The 21,770-nt window shown below is 36.9% G+C and overlaps 1 protein-coding gene across 2 annotated transcripts; it reads left to right on the plus strand.

Annotated features, from left to right (window-relative positions):
• LOC146000298 (UDP-glycosyltransferase UGT5-like) lies at positions 1-20,558 on the plus strand. Of its 2 annotated transcripts, XR_014443489.1 has the most exons (6): positions 1-186; positions 5,632-6,485; positions 15,569-15,788; positions 17,288-17,507; positions 19,765-20,170; positions 20,349-20,558. XR_014443489.1 is itself a non-coding variant. In XM_083137791.1 (5 exons), the coding sequence occupies exons 2-5, from the start codon at positions 5,640-5,642 to the stop codon at positions 20,075-20,077; spliced, it is 1,599 nt and encodes a 532-aa protein (XP_082993917.1). In that variant the 5' UTR covers positions 1-186; positions 5,632-5,639; the 3' UTR covers positions 20,078-20,558. The 2 variants fall into 2 exon arrangements, 1 of the variants encoding a protein (XP_082993917.1); XM_083137791.1 differs by having other exon boundaries at positions 19,765-20,558.
• The last annotated feature ends 1,212 nt before the right edge of the window (positions 20,559-21,770 follow it).

Here is a 21,770-nt window from a genome sequence, read left to right on the forward strand (position 1 = left end):
CTTCCTCTGTCTGGCTGCCCCAGGCTACCAGCAGCAAAAGCAGCTTCGAAGTTGATAAAGGAACGCGGTCACGTGCCGTTCAAGGCTTTCGCACGTCTTCTTTTACACTGTCAGAGTGAGAGTACGTTTCCGATTATGATAAGTGACAAAGCACATTAATCCAGTGTTGGCTGTTACAGGGACACGGTATGTACTGATATCTCTTATTTCCTTGTAAATGTACCTTTTCACTGGGCGTTACTTTGGCCAGGTGAAGAGAGAACCGATACGTTTGAGTTGTGTTGCAGTGAAGAGTTTTTAGCAGTACCGCCAACCTCTATGGGCCTATGGGGCTCGAGCCCACTCAATAATTTTCCTGTTATACACTAAATAATTCTCATAACTCAGTTACTGTTATCAAAATATTTCATAAATAACTTGTTATCAGGGTTGTTGAAGGTCCAGGAATTCATTAATTCTAATGGGGTGTTCCGCAACAAGGCAAGAACCTTTGGTACTATTATAGTAGGGGGGGTGACACCTATAAATCATATATTTCGCACTTTTTTACATTGCTAACGTACTATTTTGGAATGCGGAACATTTTCTAAGGTGAAATAATGCATTTCTAACTAAGATAATGTCTATTTCTTACATTTACGAGTACTTACTGTTACTTGTTATTTCGATTCTGTAACACATTATGGCGGGCGATAGCGTACTGGTTCAGGGCACGTTGTGCGAGTGTTTTGTCGATTTATGCAGTATTGCAAAATCGTTCACCGGAAAATACCTACTTCCGTGCCCGGATTTGAAATTATGCTAATACCTCGCAAACCATTGACGTTAGCCTCACAAACCATTGACGTTATCCCCAAAAACCATTGACGTTAGCTCCAAAAACCATTTTCCGTAAGGTTAGGTTAGGCAAGCATAGTTAAAAAAAAAAAACTCGACACGTCATGTTCTAGTGAAAACACGGCGAGTTTGAATCACTGATTACGGGGTTACGTCATCTAACACACTGAACATTGTGCTCTCGTGCAGAAAGCAAATGACGGCAGCAGAAACAGCGTGTCGGACAGATATTTTCGCAGAAAACAACATGTATTCGCATTAAAATGGATCAAAACTACATTCACGAACTTCCACAACGCTACAGAAAATTATTTCCGTAAGTTCTTTCTCCTGTAAATTTGAAGAAATCCGTCACCCCTATAATATAATGTTACCGAACCTTTTTTCTCGCAGAAAAAAATGGTTCTTTACGGTTTAGAACCCAAATGCATTTGCTGATTTTCTCTCCCGGACGGGAATTGAATTTATTTAAAATTCCTTGACCTTTACCATACTTGATACATCTCCAAGGTGATACTTTTCAGTTCCGACACTATCACATTACTGTTAGGAAAGTAAGAAGTTTTATCCAGAATGAGGATAAATTGGAAAAACGGCGAAATATTATTGTTTCGCAAAAACTAGCAGATCTCCTCGAGCGGAAACAACAGAAAAAGTTCACATTAACCATAATCTTTAAAAATGTCCACTATCTCGCGAGTGTACGTAAGGTCACCGGCACCGAGAATCGTTACGCGAGCACTGCACACGTTCGGTCACTGAGGAGGCGTGTTCAAGGTCATTAAATAACTCGTCGCACACGAATTTAAAGCACAATGAGCAAGGCCGCCAGCATAACTTTCATTTCTCGGGGGGGGGGCCTCATGAATCATCCACAGCACTAGAATAATTTGCTGTAATTAATCTGCACCCCTCTTCCACGTTTCCACGCTACACTTTCACCATTTAAATTACATGAAGTTTCTCCAGGCATCTCGGGGGCCATGTTTACAGGCTCCATTGACAAGGAGTAAGATTAAAACAAATATTGCTCGGTAAATTTCTCGTATCGGGCAAACGGATTTCTTCAAATTTACAGGAGACATTAATTACTTACCGAATGCTGTTTCTTTGTACTTGTGGAAGTTCGGGGAAGTGTTTTCTCGCATCGTTCATTGAACTTTGCCGGTAAATCATCTATTTTTCGATATAAATGTGTGACCGATGCACGAAAGCTCTTGCATCCATTTACTTCCAGCTGGATGTAGTCTGTGTGTGATGACGTAATCCCGGTTATTGTTTCCAAACACGTCTTTTTGTAACTGAAGAAGGTATGTTTCCGCAAATGGTTTGTGGGGCTATGTGTCAATGGTTCGTGGGGCTATGCGATAATGGTGTGTGGGGCTACGCATATTTTTTTCGAAACCAATTTTTAACTATTGTAACCTATACGTGACCCTACCTAACCTAATCTTACCGGAAATAGTTCGTGGGGCTATGTATGAATGGTTCGTGGGGCTATGCGTCAACGGTTTGTGGGGCTCCGTAGGTATTTTTTGGTGCAGTGGGGTAGAAACACTGCATGCCGAGTACGGTAGTGAAACTGTGACCGCCATTTTGCGTGTTACCGAAGGCAAAAAGAAACGAAGAAAACTTACTCGATATGTCGCAAATAGAGCATAAGCGAAATGCCACCTTCAGCAATGTTTCTCAATGCAAAATACGTAAGTACGAATATTCAAATTAAATGAACTAGCAAATTTCAACCGTTTGTCCGATACGAGAAATTTACCTATTGCTCTTTTTGTTTGTTTGATTTGTTGTTATAAGTCCACTTTATGCACAGATAGGCTAATCGGGACTGGACCTACAGTTTAAAGTGGGATCCGAACCACTATGTGCTTCCACCGGGAATCGAACCCGGGACCCCTTGATTACAAGGTGACGACGCTCACAGTGCGCCATCGGGGAGGCCCTAATAGGGACTGGACCTACAGTTTAAAGTGGGATCCGAATCTTTAACATTAAGTATCCAAATAAGGAAGATCGGTAAGTCGATGAATCTTTAAATGCGAACCTGACCAATGTAATAACACCACTCTTTATAAAGGCCCGTAGCCAGAATTTTATTTCGGGGGGGAACTCATCCCTTATCAGCAGCCACCACCTAAAGACGAAAAAGTGGGGGGTGGTAGAACTCTGAAGATGAATTTTATCCAATATTTTTAATTCTGCTAAGCAAGTAATACACTATTTAAATTAAATATTTGTAGGATTTCGGGGGCTAAAGCCTCCCGAGCCCTCCCCCTGGCTACGTGCCTGTTTGAGTGAATCACTAGAGACAGTAGTATTCCAGGGATACCAGATAAAGAAATAACGAATGCAGAAAGTCAGTTGGCTCTAACGATGTCGAAACATGCCTTGGACATGATATCATTATAAATACGGTGGCCATGCGCGTTCCAGTACTAACCTGGATGTGCGAGTTCCTGTGTAGTATACCTCTATCATTCATCCTCATCGTCACGAATAGCCTAAAGGAGAAGAAAAGACACGCACAATAGGAAAATACAAAGTAGGTTACTTTACATATTTTTTTGCCGAACTAAGTTAATTAATGGTAATGATAAATGGCTAGACGAAGATGAGACAAGCAAATCGACACGGAGACATGTCTTGCTTAGAACTCGAGCCTGGAACCCTTGGTTTCGGAGCACTGCATTAACCATTACGCCATGGACGATTATTAAAATGGGCACTTTTAATGTATACTATATCCCGGGAATCTCTGTACCAATGTCGCGCATAATGGCAGGTAAGGGGAGAAAGCGAGTGGGAGGAGCGAAGTAGAACACGCTCCTGCAAACAGCTGGTAGTCGCAGTCGCTTTTGCGCACTCCACGCAATCCCGTTTACTCCCACGCGTTCATTGCGAACATATTATTTGAGTGGTTAGCATAGGCGTGCGTAGGTTTTATTTATTTTATCATAGTCTCCGAGTATTCGTTATCACTTTATCACCTTGTGGCAATATTTATATTATCTAAATAAAGTAAACAATTGAAAATCAATATTTGAAAAGAATAATCAACTCTATCAAATATATTTCTACGTTTTCTAATGCACATTACTTCATGAAATACAGCGTGTTCAAAAAGTGACGCAACCTTATGGGAAATTTCATAGGTGCTGAATAACTCTGTATTCACAGAGAATTAGCGTTTGGTGTACCTTATCACGTAGTCACGTGTTCATTACATTCTGTGAACAGACAGTGACCTCTGAACGGTATGTGACAAGGTTAGAGAATTTGTTAACATGTTGTCAGCTGAGAAGTTGGAACCCACATGGTTTCAACAGGACACTGCCACAGCCCATACAGCTGGGAACACAATGCGTTACTTGGAAGAGTGTTTTCCGGGACGACTGATCTCAGTGGGGTTATGGCCACCGCGATCTCCAGATTTATCGCCACCAGACTTCTTCTTGTGAGGTTATCTTAAGGGATTCGTCTACGTTACTCATCCGCACAGTATTCCGGAATTGAAAGAGAATATTCGTAGCTGTGTTGGTAACATCTCACAGATAACATTGAAAAGGGTTTTCAACAACATGGTTCGTCGTGTCCACTTGTGTGAAGAACAAAACGGCAGTCACTTCCAGCACTTAATGTAAAAAATGTAATAAGAAATGAAGGTTGCGTAACTTTTTGAACACCCTGTATAATATTGTGTGCGATTTATGAAGTGAAAACATCTTCTTTGCTACGTTATTATTGATTATTATAGTAAACAATATCGCATTGTTTTGAGGGGGGAGATAGAGGGGGGGTCATCTCAAATGAAACGAAATAGCTAAGTTTCTTAGTATTACTTTCATTACTTTAATGGTAGGTTTTTAAAATATTTTTATGGACACATTAGTGGGTGCCCAGGCACCCCTTGCAAATGCTTCTGGTGGTTAGAATGGCAGATTGAACGAGTTCGTCTTTATCCTGCAATGCATTGAACGCTTATTTTAATAATAGTCTCAAACCGCTCGAGCTTGTTACAACTGCCCTAGATGGTGATTGAGCAAATTATATGTATTTGTGTTTTTGTTATATTCCGTAGACTTTCTTCCGCTTTCTGGCTAATCGCGACGTGAGTATGAATGGTGATTAGATGAAATTGATTAGAGGCCACTCAAAAAGAACACCCATCTTGAAACCGAGACTCGAACACCGGAATATTGCAAGATTCAAATTCGACCACTTAACGTGCTCGGACACCGATCTGCATATTGTAAGTTGAAATAATTAACAAATATTGTACTCGCATGACCCAGCGATATTTATTGCATATATCTACAAATATAGTGACTTTTGCTTGCAGTTTACGTAATAGTATAAATGTAAACACTATTAAATAGAGTAATGCACGTAATTTTGTCAATCGACAGGTAAATAAATACCACACAAATTGGCGTTACATTTATGCTTCCCGATGCTGCAAAAAGGTTGATTAAGAACACTCGGCAAGGTCAACGTACATGAAATTGAACACACTATCAACAGTGATTGCAAAATTATAACTACAGAATCTCTTAGGGAATTGTTATAGTTTCAATTGCGAAAAAATCAAAGTATGAGGATTCAGTGAATATATGCAAAAAACATCTTTTCCAAAATATAATTACATTTTTGATAAAGTGCAGAGGGAGTATTTGTCTTTGCGTGTTGTGTTTTAAAGATTTAAGAACGTGTCTAAAGTTATTTACAAATTTTTGGACACCCTTCTGTACTGTAGTGAGCGTAAAATACTTTATTTCTTTTCAGGTGTAGATATGGATACTCTAAGAGCGGTAACAACCATCACCATTCTTGTGATCCTACTATGTGAGCATGCAAACTCGGCAAGAATACTAGGATTGTTCGCCTTTTCTGGAAAGAGCCACAACAATGTATTTTCCGCCCTCACAACAGCATTGGCAGAACGTGGCCACGAGGTGACTGTTGTAACGCCATTCCCTCTGAAGAAGGACATCAAGAACTTCAAAGAAATAACGTTCCCATTCGTGGATGAAATGATGAAGAATATGACAGCTTCGAACTCGATGTTAAACCCTAGCGAGGCGAAAAAGATGAGTATAATGTCAACATTGAACATGTTACTAACGTTTTCAGAAAATATTTGTGACTCAAATCTTGCAGACCAGCAGATGCAAGACTTGATACACTCGGAGAAAACCTTTGATGTGATGATCGTGTCAATGTTCTTCAACGAGTGCTTCTACGGGTTCTCCTACAAGAAGAAAATTCCCATGATAGTAATGAGTCCTGCTGGAGTATTCTCGTGGATAAATAATGCAATTGGAAACCCAGACATTTATTCCTATTCTCCAAACATCTTCCTGCCATTCTCTGACAGAATGAACTTTCTGGAACGAGGAATCAATGCCATCCTAGGAGTCGGACTCATCGCCTTGAGACATTTCTATCATATCCCGACCATGGAAAAAATAGCCCGAAAGCATTTTGGTGAGGATATGCCTCCCATAGAGGACATCGAGAGAAACATGAGCCTGGTGCTCCTTAACAACCACTTCACATTAAGCTACCCGCGACCATATCTTCCTAACATCGTTGAAGTTGGAGGATTACATTTGAAGCCAGCAAAAGCCCTTCCGCAGGTAAGATTGCTTTATTTTAACATGCTGTTTACATCAGAGAGTTGTGGATCAAATTGTGCAACTAATTTAACGTGTATGTAACCCATTTCTGCCAGACAGCTCTTCATCACCTCAGTTTTATAGGTAGGCTAATATTTATTCATGTTGAATCAATGCCAAAACTTAAGTATTCCTTAACCAAACGCTAGGGTGCTGATCATTCAACTATATTAACTAACTAACTCACTCTCTAGCCTTCATAAACCCGAAGGTTCATGGCTGCAGCAACACAGGCCTTCCATCTGTCCCTATCATGAGCAAGATCTATATACTGAAGCAAGTCTTTCACACACACTTCAACGAAACATCCTAGTATTTATCTTTATCCAAATCTACTTACAGTTTGTTAAATTCAAAGAAAACTCGGACGTCACTATATATAATTTCAATATATTTTTCACTTATTGATCTACTGTGTTTTGTTTCTTTTTCGTTGCTATGGTCAAAAATGTATATAGAAATGTATACATCGTAATTATACATTATCAAGAATGTGATAATAATTAATTATACATCATATTAATGCAACAACGTTTTCCAAAGTATAACAAAACAGAAATTGATAACATAAATATATCATCATGCGTATTAAGCACAAAATTAAACAATAAATAATAAATGAAATAAATGAACGTCTTGGGGTCAGTCACAATACGCACCCCTTCCGGGTGAAAATTTTCGACTTATTTAAGTTCTGTAAATATCGAAAATTTTACATTTAGTTATAAACTTGTGAACACATCATTTTTAAGTTACAACTTGTAATCAACTATTCATTTTATTAAACAATATTATTTCAGTTCATTATGAATTCCGTGAATCAAACTTGACTGACACATTTTTGTATCGAACTTTTGTTGTAATTCCATTCATTCAGTACACTAAACTAAAAACAATATTCTTGAATGGAAACAATCATGAACATAAATTATTACATCTGAAATTGTATTTATAGCTTCTCATTGTCCGATGTCTCTCTCAAAATCTTGAAACCTTCTTACTTCACTTCTTCACTAAATCTTGGATAATTTCTTCAGCAATCGTAATTTATAGATGTAACTAATACACGACAATCAAGAAATGCAAAACATACACTTAGTTCATTCCTTCTTCTATATCTTCCAAATTACTATCTTAGTTGGAAACTCTGTAATTATTATTCATGATTACTTATTTACTTGAACGAATACCTCAAGTTGCCAATTGAGTTGCAAGTTGCCAATTGAGTTGCAAGTAATAATATTATGCTGCGACTGTTTCTTCAAATATACTTATTTGCGCACACATAAACTTGTTAGACGAAGATAATTATCACATCGTCAGGGCATCCATGGCCTTTCATAAAAGTATTGTCTACATTCATTCATGTACTTTGTAGACACATCAATTCTCAAATAAAATAATAACCATATGTAATCTAGTGGATAATTACATTTCTCATTCCTACTAGATACAACACATTGGCATAAATCAATTATTTAAATGCAGAGTATATTATTCTCTGAACAAATTCTTAAACAATATTGCGCAGAAACAGAATGTACATTCACATTCTTACTTGCATGCAGCAACAATTCTCGTATTTTAGCACATCAGTAGCAATAGGAAGAAGTTCCAACATCATCAGTTACATTGAATATGCATAGATTAAAATATTCCACCTTTCTTTGAATTAAAGTGAAAATAATTAATAAATACATTTCTTGATGTCATTTTAAGCAAAAGTTTGCCCTTGTACAAAAAAAAACTTGCTTGAAGTAAATCATCTCAACCTTTTAATTAACATCTCACGGGAACTTGTGTTAAAGGTAAAGAACCTTGTACTTGATTTATTTGCGAAGTATTTTGTTCACGATTTGCCATTCTTGTAGAATCAGAATTAGTTTGTGATACGAAACCTGCTGCTTCAGGTTGAGAATTTAATGGATTTGAATTTGCAGAAAAACGCTGATATGGTATTGTATTATTATTAGCACTGCGATTTTCATTCCTGTAATAGAATCGCGATTGATTGAGCACATTTTCATCATTAAATTGTCCTGTAGGTGAACGAGAATTATTTTGCCTGTAATTATTTCGGAATTGTCCTCCGTTTCTAGATCTGAAGCTATTATAATTGTTTCGTGCAGTAAAATTTCCATGATGTCCATAATTATTCGAGGTTCGCCTAAAATTGTTGAAATATCGACCTCGAAGATTGTTTCCCTGCCTATTTTCGTAACCTTGATTGATAACAGCATCGGCTTCTAACTCACTACTAGTTGGAGTCTGAGTACAAACACTAGTGGTCTTCGAACGTCGAACGTTAACTTGCCGCACATTTAACTTGCCTCTATTTTGTTCAGAGTTCTTAAAAATCTTTGGAATATTTTCACTTTCGTTGTCTTCATTAGGAAGAACAACAAGCCCCTTTCTACTAAATTTTATTACATCTAATCTTCTTAACATGCTAGTCAGTTGATCTACTGAACGAATTTCGTGACAAGTAATGTGATTGGCAATATTATCAGGTAATTGGCTAAGTATTAACTGCACAACATCTATATCTTGAGGATTTTCAACCAAATTACAATAACTAGAGTGAGTTTTTAAAGCAAAAGTCTCTAAACTGCCATGTACACTGGGATCGTATTTGCGATTCCTCAATACGGAGAGTTGTGATTGGATAACTTCCGAAGAAGCAAACTGATTAATGAATTCTTGTACAAACTGATCAAAAGAATTAAAATAATATTTATGAGTCCGAAACCAATAACCAGCTCTCCCAATGAAGCATTGTTGAATACTTTGCAGTTTCATATCTGTTGGCACTCCTACAACATTTAATATGTTATCCAGCTGTTCAATATATTCTCTCGCTGATTGTTGCTCTATCTTTCCCGAGAACTTAGGCAATTGAGATAATTCACTTAATTTTAAACGTCCACTTCTTGCATTTCCTTCTCCATTGCATGTATTTCTAGTTATAGGATGATCACTTCTTAATCTCGAACTATACGGCTGATTATAACAAATATGATTTGCTCCGTTTAACCCCGTGTTACCATAATTATGCAATCTAGAACCATTTACAGACGACTGATGATCATCGTGATTGTTCGAAACTGAACATGGTACACTTGCATCACGATAAATATTACTAACACAATCATTTTGTGGGTTAGGTTCTGATATTTGTGGGTTAAAATCACACCACATACAAAGAGACTTAACGCTTTGATCCAGATGACAATGTGGATTATTATGTACATTACTAACATTGTCATTATTCTTAGTAAACACAGAACTAGAAGTAGGATGTGCATTTCTACCAAACAGTTGATAGCAAGCATCAGTGTAGTTATATTTCTCAGCACCTAACTCTCGTTTTGGGAATAGACCTTCTGCGTCGTCACTTCGGAATTTCTTTACGGAAGTTTCGTCAGAGCTAGATCTTACAGATTTATTATACTTGTGCTTCCAACGGACATGTTTACGAGCACGAGTGTTAGTAACATTCTTCTTACCGGAAACTTTCTTAGAAGAATCATCTGATACATCACTAGACGAAGTACTGAGTCCAATATCACACTGGGTTCTTCCATTCCGACATGTATTAGATTCTGTATTATCCACAACAATTGATTTTGTTCTACTATTACTATTTGTAACAACAGGATTACGAGCAGAGGAATTATGTGCAAGGGCTACGCTACCTTCATCATTATCGTTATAATTATCTTTGACTGTTAAATCCTTGCCATCAGTTTGAAGCTTTTTGATATTTTGTTCTATACCTTCAATATGGGAATTAAACTGTTGGAACTTTTCTGTACAATGAGAAATATGATTATGTACATCAGCATTGACATCGCTTTTACTTTCTAAAATAGTGACTCTAGATATAAGATCAACTATATTAGCAGAGCAGTCATTGCAATTTGAATTGAGATTATCTAAACGTTGGTCATAATCAAGAACGTGTTCTTTCAATGATAATTGCACATTTTCAAATTCAGATAGTTTGACATCAACATTACGACATTTATTATCAAACGCAGATTCAAGACGTGTTGTTGATTGTAAACATGCTGTACTAACCGAATCTATTTTGTCCTTAAATTCAGACATTAAAATATTGAGCCGATTGTTAACATGACTAATAAATATCATGATTAACAGCTTCAAATTTAACATCAAGCTGTGAAGATAACTGTGTATGTGCACTAGATAATTCAGCTTGTTTTAAAGATATAACGTCAAGTTTAACCTGAATATTTTCATTAGACAGATTTAATTCTGATCTAAGTTCCTGATTAGACTGTTTGAGTTCTTGATTAGACTGTTTAAATTCCTGATTAGACTGTTCAAACTGAGTCTTAAGTTCCTGATTAGACTGTTCAAACTGAGTCTTAAGTTCCTGATTAGACTGTTCAAACTGAGTCTTAATTTCCTGATTCGACTGTTCAAACTGAGCCTTAAGTTCCTGATTAGAACTTACAACAGCTAATTGTATGCTTCTAATGCTGTTTAGTATGTCATTTAAATTAGGATTTATACTTTCCAAATACACAGGCAATTGGTAAGGATCGTAACTGGAATCACATTTCTTAAAACAATATTTTTCCTTAGTGGTAGAATAAATTGTCCAATGTGTGACGGAAAGCTTCAAACATGAAATATGATACCACGAACGGCAATCAAAACATTGCACATACCTCAGGTCATTATCGAGCTTATCACAACACGTCACTCCTTCAATCTTACCTGACTGTACATCACAAATATCACCATCGTGAGAATTACTACTATTTAAGTAGGTTCCTTCATATGCAACATTAGATTTTAGCCTACGTGAATGTCTAGGCTTCGTTTCCTTAGATTTATCTGCCATGATTGCACAGAATAATAATAAACATAAATAAAATATTTAGGGTCGCCAATTTTGCCTTCGCAACATGTTAAACAAATTGAAACTCGAAGACAAAATAAAATTTTAAAAGTCTATAACTACCATTGCGCAAACTTCTCACCACGCATCAGAAGATTGTCCTTTTTTTTTTCAATCCTGGCTGTAGGCGCCAAATTATTGAAGCAAGTCTTTCACACACACTTCAACGAAACATCCTAGTATTTATCTTTATCCAAATCTACTTACAGTTTGTTAAATTCAAAGAAAACTCGGACGTCACTATATATAATTTCAATATATTTTTCACTTATTGATCTACTGTGTTTTGTTTCTTTTTCGTTGCTATGGTCAAAAATGTATATAGAAATGTATACATCGTAATTATACATTATCAAGAATGTGATAATAATTAATTATACATCATATTAATGCAACAACGTTTTCCAAAATATAACAAAACAGAAATTGATAACATAAATATATCATCATGCGTATTAAGCACAAAATTAAACAATAAATAATAAATGAAATAAATGAACGTCTTTGGGTCATTCACAATACTCTTTTCCATCCCTACCGATTTCCTTAAACGTCCATCTCAACGCTGTCCCTCCATCTTCGTCTTGGCCTTCCTACTGGTCTCTTACCATCAGGTTTCCCAACAAGAATCCTGTAAACTCCTCTTTCCTCTCCCATTCGTGCCACATGGCCTGCCCACCTAAGTCTTCTCGATTTAATTATTCTAATAATATCTGGACATGAATACAAATTATGTAGTTCTAAATTATGTAACCTTCTCCACTCACCTGTCTCCTCATCTCTTTTAAGCTCAAATATTTTCCTAAGGATCTTATTTTCAAATACTCTCAATTTATGTTCCCCTTTCAATGTAAGGAACCAAGTTTCACACCCATAATACTACAGGCAAAATTACTGTTTTGTATATTTTAACTTTTAGTTTCCTAGATATTAAACGAGAAGACAAAAGTTTATGAAGAGAGAAGTAATATGCATTTCCTGAATTAAGCCTACTTTTTATTTCCTCTTTAATATAATATTCATTTGTTAATATTACTCCTAAGGATTTGAATTTGGAAACTGGTTCAAACGAGTTGTTATCAATAATTAGATTTTGATTATTACCTAACACTTGGTTTCGGCCTGTAAGCATATATTTAGTTTTATCTTTGTTAACTTCCAAACCTATGTGTTTAGCAGTTTTGAAAAATATTTTAGCATTGTTCTTAATTGTATTTATATCATCCCCTAATAAGTCTACATCATCTGCATATGCTAACAACTGAGTCACACCATTTAATTTTAGTCCTTCGTTAGTTTCTTTTACCTTCCTAACAGCATATTCTAAGGCACAATTAAAGAGCAATGGAGATAATGCATCTCCTTGTTTTAACCCATCATGAATTGTAAATTTGTCAGACACATTAATACCCACTCGAATTTTACTTTCTGTTTAACTGCTGCATATTTTTATCATACTAAAAAGTTTCTTAGGTATTCCAAACTCAACTAATATATTATATAATTTATCTCTTTTGACCGAATCATATGCTTTTTTGAAATCAATGAATAGCTGATGGACATTTTGATTATATTCCCACTTTTTTTCAAGTGTCTATCTGATGTGAAAAATTTGATCTGTAGTTGATCTGTTACGTTTAAATCCACATTGATACATTAGCATATGGTGTTAGTCTTGTTAAAAGAATGTTAGATAATATTTTATATGTTGTTGAGAGTATAGAAATTCCACGGTAATTATTGCAGTTCATTTTATCACCTTTTTTAAACACAGGAACAATTATGGATTCTTTCCACTGTTGTAGGATTTCTTCTTTATTCCATATTAAACTAATTAATTTATGAATTTGACATATTAACGAATTTCCACCATATTTAATTAACTCAGCTGGTATTAAATCAATGCCAGGTGCTTTGTTATTCTTTAGCCTTTTAATATCATCTTTAACTTCAGTCAAGTTAGGTTCTGGAACTAAAGGTTCTGCTGTGTGTACTTCATTTACTTCTGATTTATCTCCTACATGAACATTTAAAAGGTCAGCTAGAAAATCACTGTCTTTATCTTTTATCAAGTTTACTTTAGGTTGCCACCCCTTTCTAAATTCATTTACACCTTTATATAAATCTTTGATATTTTTGTTTTTGCTGTTTGTTTCAATTTCTTTAATTTTGCTTCTCAAGTAATCCATTTTTTACTTCTAAACGTGCGGTTAACTTCTCGCTTTATTCTATTATAATTGCTTAGATTTGTATCATCAGAATTATTTAACCACCTAAGTCTAGCCTGATTTCTTATTTCTATTACATTATGACATTCATTATCAAACCATGACTTACTTTTTCTTGGTTTATGGCATCCTATAAACTTTTTAGCTGCTGATTCTATTGCATTACGTATGTGCTCACAATTCTTATTTACGTCTGTTTTATTTATATTTTCATCATCATTTAAATCCTTCAAAACATCAAATCTATTTGACAGTTTAATTTGGTAATCTTTCTTAATTCATTCATCAGCAAATTTTCCTGTATTAAATTTTATAACTTTTAGATGTTGTTGCTGATGATTTATCACTGCGAGTCTTTCTCTTAATTTAGCAATTACTAAATAATGGTCACTGGCACAGTCAGCACCTCTATGTGTACGAACGTCAATTATACTAGTATGCCTTCTCTTATCAATGAGAATATGATCTATCTGATTATGAGTTTTACCATCTGGAGAAGACCAGGTATATTTATGGATATCTTTATGTTTAAAAGTGGTACTTTTCACAATTAAATTCGTTGAGGTTGCAAAAGTAATCAATCTTATACCATTATCATTACTTAATTCATGAAGACTTTCTTTACCAATCGTGGGTTTAAATGTCTCTTCTTTGCCAGTCTGTGCATTAGTGTCACCTAACAGAATTTTCATATCATACTGAGAAAATTTAACTCTGCATAAAAATCATCTTTAGTATTATTATCTTTATCTTCCGTTGGTGCATGTATGTTTATTAAAATAATTTTACACCACCTACCCTGATATCCTATCATTAATAAATTCTACTGTTTTAAGAGCCGAGATAATTCTATTATTTATGAAAAAGCCTGTTCCAAAATTATGATTTTCAGTACCACCATAGAAAAAAGTATAATTTTTAGTTTTACAATTCCCTTCTCCTGGCCACCTAACTTCCTGGACAGCTACTACATCTAATTTATAATTAACTATCTCATTAACTGTACACTGAAATGCCGCAGGCCGGTAAAGGCTCAGAACATTCCAGGTGCCTAATTTAATATCCTTATTCCTAATGTAGATCTTATCCTTAGTCCAGGGACCTCCCAAAATAGTCCCCACCCGGAGATCCGAACGGGGGACTATTTTACCTCCGGAATATTTTACCTTGGGAACATCCATGGCCTTATATTGCTGTTTCTTGACATGTCCTTTTACAGTGCAGAGTTGTCAGTTCTACGCCTAACCCCTGACATGAATGGAGGACCGCACCTGTCGTTGGTCAGCGGATACCTCTGATCTAGCTGGGAGGATCACATTGTAGTCCACCAACCATACCCCACTTTTGCAGATTGTGGGACGCTCATAGAGCCATGACTGTAAAACCCAACAGAGCAAAATGTTGACCATTTCACTCTGTTGGTTGACTAACTCATTCAACTATATTGGAGCCTGAATTTATGTAATTAAATAACTGATTATACACTTGATCAAAGAGCAAAGGAACCCAATTTCGCCCCGTAGGATGTCTCGGTGGTTTTATGCTGGACTCTGCTTGTTGCCATGCGAAACTATAAGGGAGATTTCGCAGCGAAGCGATAAGCTACACATACCGTATGTAACTTGATGGTTTCACCAATTGAATGTAGGCTTACACGGTGACATTCCCAAGTGACATGCGCCAGGTAACGTGTTGCTTGTCACTTCGATGTGAAATCTCCAAAAGGTTTCCGATTCAATCTTTAGGTAAGTTGAAGAAGTCACCTTACTAAGCCTAGAATTACACACAAACTTCTCATTTTATTCTAAACAAGTTTATTAGCATATATGGCCTATATTTATAAATTTGTCCCACAAGATGAATAATAAATGCTTAATCTTATTCAGGATTTGAAGAAGTTCTTGGATGAAGCCAAGGATGGGGTTATATACTTCAGCATGGGTTCTGCACTTAGGGGAGACCAGATACCAGAAGAAAAGCGTCAGATATTCCTAGACGTTTTCGCTCAGTTACCACAGAGAGTTATATGGAAATTTGAATCTGAATTACCGAACATGCCGAAGAATTTGAAAATTGGGCCCTGGTTGCCACAATCAGATATACTTGGTAAGTGAGATATCAGGACTAAAACCTTCAGCAGCTACTGCATGCAGATGCTATAGTGTTAAAAAAAAAAAAAAAAAGGTGCTCCTCTGTGCTTAGCACCACGCCATGAAGACGTATAGGGGGTGGGGGGGGCAACAGTATGATATTTCTAATTATAACGATTAAATAACTTTACAACCTATTTATTTAGTATAATATATTTTTTATGAAATTGTGATATGATATACAACAAAGTTATGTGTACAAATAAGTTAGAATTTTATATTTTTGCAATATGTATATTTGTTTTGTCATTCTGTCTGAGTTTTGTTAACTGTCTGTACACGAAGCTTTTTAATGCAAAAACCTTTTACTAATCGCTCTTATTTTTATTAGGAATTCTATGAACTTATTATATTCTAAATGATATATTGTCTTTATCATAATAAAACCATTTTTACACTCCTCACAAAAAGTTTGGAATATTGTTATATTATAGGCATTAGGCGATAGGCACAGCCTTGGAATGCAACAACACATGGTATCTGTCTGTCTGCTGGACGTTCTTGAGTTTTCGCCGACATATGCAACCGTGCCTATCACCTATTGCCTAATATAACAATATTCTAAACTTGTTGTGCCTAATATAACAATATTCCAAGCTTTTTGTGAGGAGTGTATATACAAGCGTAGACATGCTTTCTGAATGTTAGCGCAATAGTTCTTTTTTGTTAATGGGATATTATCCATTGTCTAGTGTTGTACTTTTACCTGTGCTAACACTATGTTTCGAGAGAGCATTAACATAACAAAAGATCTCTCATCTCCAGAAGGACTTACGATTTACAAATCCAATGCATCCTAGGTACGAGCCCAGCCATCAGGAAAAATAAATTTCTCCACAAGAAGAGGTGCTCTCTCGAATCCTAGTGTATCAATCAGTAGGTATAAGTGATAGAAACACTACACAATGTATAATGTCCAAATATCATTTCATGGTACCTAGACATAACAACTACTTTAAATCATGAGTACTTGAGAAGTAAGTAATGAAGAAACTGTAGTTTGGGTGATAATAATTAAGTGTAGCGTCCTCCTCCGTAGCCGAGCGGGTTAAGGCGTTCATTCGTCTTGAGATCGTTCGCTGCGGGACGGCGTAGGTTCGAATCCGGCTCTGGTCGGAATTTATTCGGCCTACGTATAGGGCCGGTGGCAACCCACCATCGTGAGGAAATTGGGGAGCTCCGAGTGAGTGAGCGTAATCCGGTCACGGAGACCTACTATAACGGCTGGGGATACGTCGGGCCGACCCCCCGACTATTCCAATACTGGTTGAAGATCTCCACGCTTAGAGGTGACGAAGGAAAGCGTGGGAGGGAGACCGGCAGTCGGTAGGTAAGCCTAGGCCCTTCATGGGCTGTTGCGCAACGGATTATTATATTTTTTATATAATTAAGTGTAGCGCTTATTTCACTGAAGGAACGAAATGTATTAAACGCAAATGTATCCTTTACTCCCAGCTCATCCTAATGTCCGTGCTTTCATCACACACGGAGGCCTGCTAGGGACCACAGAGGCTGTTTATCATGGAGTTCCCCTCATAGGACTTCCCATTTTTGGAGACCAGAACCTGAATGTGAATCGCATGGAAAAGCTGGGAATAGCATATGCATTAGACCTAACCACCATGACAAAGGAAGAGCTTCTTCATGCTCTCAAGGAAGTCCTCAACAAACCAAGGTAAGAACAAATATTACATTAGGATCACACACACCAGCATGAAAACATGACCAAGTCAGCTTATAACTTTTTTTATGTTTTCTTATGCAGTAGATATCAGTCATTTGGTTCTGTGGCACCGTATTACAGAGGATGGAATAACATCAGCTGACAAGAAAAATCACAACTGACATAAGGGACGTCGGAGGCGTAAATTTTGTGTTACATAAATAAATTACTCTTGGGATTTAAACTGAAAAATATATAAGTATAATGATCATTATAAGTTTTTTTTAATATTTTATAACAGGTAACGTTTCAGAATGTGTTGTTTATAAATACAGTAATTTCAGGTTGGAATACTTCCAGCAATGGTCATGCATAAAATGGCTCTGGGGATCACCCAGCCTGTAATAGATTGGAAGTTGAGAAATAAAGGTGCCTGGAGTATGGCCTTCACGACATGTAATGTGCGGGGGGAAGTTTTGTCTTCCTATGTACAGGGGCGCCGACTTGTCAAAATTATTGGGTGGGGGGCTCTGATCACTGAAATAAATTAATGAATGACTCATTCTCTCCCTTTTTTAAGTTTTGGCCTCAATGTTCGGAATCTCATAAAAGACCACGAATTCCTCAAAAATATCAAAATTTTTATTCACAGTTCTAATGTAGAATATTAATTGTCCACGGATGGATATGTCACAAGTTTCGTCAACCATAACAGCAAAATATTCCCGAGTTTTAATATCTGCTACCACATAGCGCAAAAGATATATAATAATCAATGATCTCGTTCTGAATGTCATGTGAGAGCCATTTGTAGCCCGAACGTCCCACCCACTCTCCTAGTTCATGCACATCGTCTCTTGAAACTCTTTTTAGTAAAAATTTTAACAATACTCATAATTACATACTTAGTAGGCTATATAGTAATAAGTAGGAACATTGAATTTTCGCGATGCGCGAAATCGCGAAATGTGAAAGAAAGATGCAATTTTGAACATTCTGCACGTAACTACACCCCAAATGATGAAATGTGCATGAGTTTTATTCGCGAAGTAATGCGAAATGTGTGCTTTTCCACGAAATGAACGCTTTTTCGCGAAATAACCGTGAAATATCATCAAATTAAGTAGGAAACACGCAAAAACCTGCAATCGAGGTTGAGCGCGCAAACTGTCGATTTGTAGCGAAACGTTTGCCTAAAGTTTCCTACCACTTGCAGCTGAAGAACGTTTTATCTTCGATCACATCAGAAAGACGGTGCAAATTTGGATTTCCCATGCACATAATCTCAGTTCGAAAACTTCGCTCCCTGTCAAGCTGCATTCCTTTCTTCCCCTGACTATGCAATTTAGAAATGAAGTGATTTTGTGTTGATGTTTTCTTTTTTGGTTGGACAGCTAAGTACTTGTGTATGTGTACAGTACATAAAAATAAAAATGAAGTAGTTTATCAATTTATAGCTCTTTTGTATGTTTCCTCTCATGATGAAAAAGTGTGTGCCAATTATTTTTTTTCCACCGCTGGTATATACTGCTGATATAACATTTTATTTACCGCTCTCCTCAGTTTTTATTTACCATAAATTTGTCTCCCTAGTAATAAGTCATGTGTTTTGCTGTCTCTGGTCAGAGCCCCCCCCCCCCCCCAAGTTAATGGTATAGCGGTCTCAGTCCCCCAAATTGATGGTCTAGAACATTTCAAATGTGTATTTAAAGTTAAGTTCATGTGGCACAATTCAGTGTAAACTTTACAAGACAAACAAAATAATACATTAGATCCTCTAAAGCAGAACTATTTGGGGGCTCTGCCCCCACATCGTTAACATTGGGCGGGCTCGAGCCCCCCCCCCAAGCCCCATGGAGTCGGCGCCTATGCCTATGTATATAAATTTGTGGAGTGCTTGTCTACAAATTGAACAATAAGTTATTTGGTCGGGTGTGGTGGATATTTTAAAAATCCAGTTATTTGGGAGAGCACATGTTTAGGAAATGTAACTGCAGAAATTCAAACTTTTGCCACATTCTCCATATTCAATGGATCTTGCTAACATCGTTCTTAAGCTTTCCCTAAACCACAATGATCGCCATATCACACAATGGTACCACATGCTGATACTTTCCAATGAATTCCAATAATATATAGCTATAAATCAAAATGGGAACTGGTAACACTTCCATAAAATAGCTGTTATATTTCTCTACACTTTTATGCAGTTATAGCATTCTACAATAACACTCAAATGAATTTTTTGATATTTTTTTGCAAATTTCAGTTACCGAGAGAACACGAGGAAGCTTTCAGCTCGCTTCAAAGATCAACCAGAGACTCCCTTGGAACGTGCCGTCTACTGGACCGAGTACGTGATCAGACACAAAGGAGCTACACATCTGAGATCTGCAGCTCAGGAGCTCTCCTGGTACCAGTATTTCCTCCTAGATGTCATCGCTGTCATAGCACTAACAGTTTTCATTGTTCTTGGAACTGCGTACTTGGTATTACGGACACTCTGTAGACTAGTATGTGGCAAAAAGGCTAGCACATCAGCAAAATCAAAGCAGAAGAAGTCGAAATCAAAGAGAGAGTAGATAGCTTTTATACTAGTGATAAGTTTTCTACATTTATGCCAAAATGACAAGTGTTTAACATGCTCATGACAATTATAAACCTAATATATGTTGTATAGATCGACCACAAGAAAAAAAACCTTGGGACGAAAAGTCCCCGCGCAGCTTTCCCTTCTTCCCTCCACCTCGAGCCATAAGGAAGCATGGTCCACTCTCCCCCACCCCTACTCGCGGGGGCACGGTGCACAGGACTCGCGTGTCTGCGCAAGTTGTTTTGCTCGTGGTTCCACTATAGCCTATCTATGAATTTAATGGCAATGTAGAAAAGTGCTCCAATATTAGTGAAGAAACGGTTCTGTAGATGCAGATGAGTTTGTTTTTTGCATTTACAGGCACCAAATCTTTGTGACGTATCCTTTATTTTTGATGAGGAAATTTGACTAAAGATTAAGAAAATCAAATATCTGTGAAAAACACATGTGCAATAAAGATGACACGAAATTACAAATCAAGGATTTCATTGTAAAACCCTCAAGAAAACTGAAATGATAATACGTATGTACTGATATCAGTCTCTATCAGTGGTATTGGATAATGTAGGTTCAAATATAATCACGGAAACTGGCCGATATGTAGCTGGATACTGGGTATCCCACAAGCTTTGAAAAATGATACTCTAAAGGTTCGGGAAAAACACTATATTCGAAATATTGTACCAAAATCCCGTCATGCCGCTACGATGTGAAATGTTGCTCTTGATTGGCTCGTTTCCAAGCAACATGTGTCGCTTCGGTATGAAAGTTGCCTTGAACTGAAGGATCCGTCTCGCTTTGGTGTAAAATCTCCTTGAGGAAACGGTGCAGTCAGAGCTTGTGTCCCTACGGTTCGAAAGGCTGCATTGATTACGGACTGCTCCCTGCCAAGTGACACTTGTGGTTTGTCGCCTCGGTATGAAATATCTCTCAGGATACTATTTATATTCAAATAACATAGAAAAATAAAACTCTAGAACACAATCCAACACCTGACGTCCGGAATCACTTTGCGATGTTTCTTCTTGTGTTACGCATGCTATTTATTTATTAATTTTATTTTACTTTTCTTTCCAAATTAATGTCATTTCGTGACTGCAATTCACGTACCGCCTTTCAAGACAAACAAATCTACATAATATATTCCAAAAACTAACAAAGCCGCATTACGAGGGTCACTATTTATATCTTGAGCCTAACAATGAAAAAACAGGAATTTGGCATTGAAAACTGCTTTATTGTTTTTCGAAGTATTCTCCTTTATGGTCAATACACTTTTGCATTCGTTCGAACCATTTGCCAAAGCAGTTTTTCCAATCTTCTTGAGACACCTCCATAATATGGTTTTTGAACACATCGACGGCGTCTTCCGAAAATCGTTGTCCACGCAATTTATTCTTGACATTGGGGAACAAGAAGAAGTCATTGGGTGCCAAATCAGGACTGTACGGCGGATGACCCATCAATTCGATTTTTTGACTCTTCATAAAGTCGGTTGTTAGACGAGATGTGTGACAGCTGGCATTGTCTTGATGAAGAATGATCCGACGGCGTTTGTTTGTTTTCCGTATTTGACCGAAGACCTCTGGCAAACAAATTGTTGTGTACCATTCAAAGTTGACCGTTCTACGTTCCTCTAAAGGCACAGTTGCCACATGACCAGTTTTCCCGAAAAAAACAGG

This window comes from Lepisma saccharinum, chromosome 16, assembly GCF_977018435.1.
Source record: "Lepisma saccharinum chromosome 16, izLepSacc3.1, whole genome shotgun sequence".
NCBI classification, from domain to species: Eukaryota; Metazoa; Arthropoda; class Insecta; order Zygentoma; family Lepismatidae; genus Lepisma; species Lepisma saccharinum.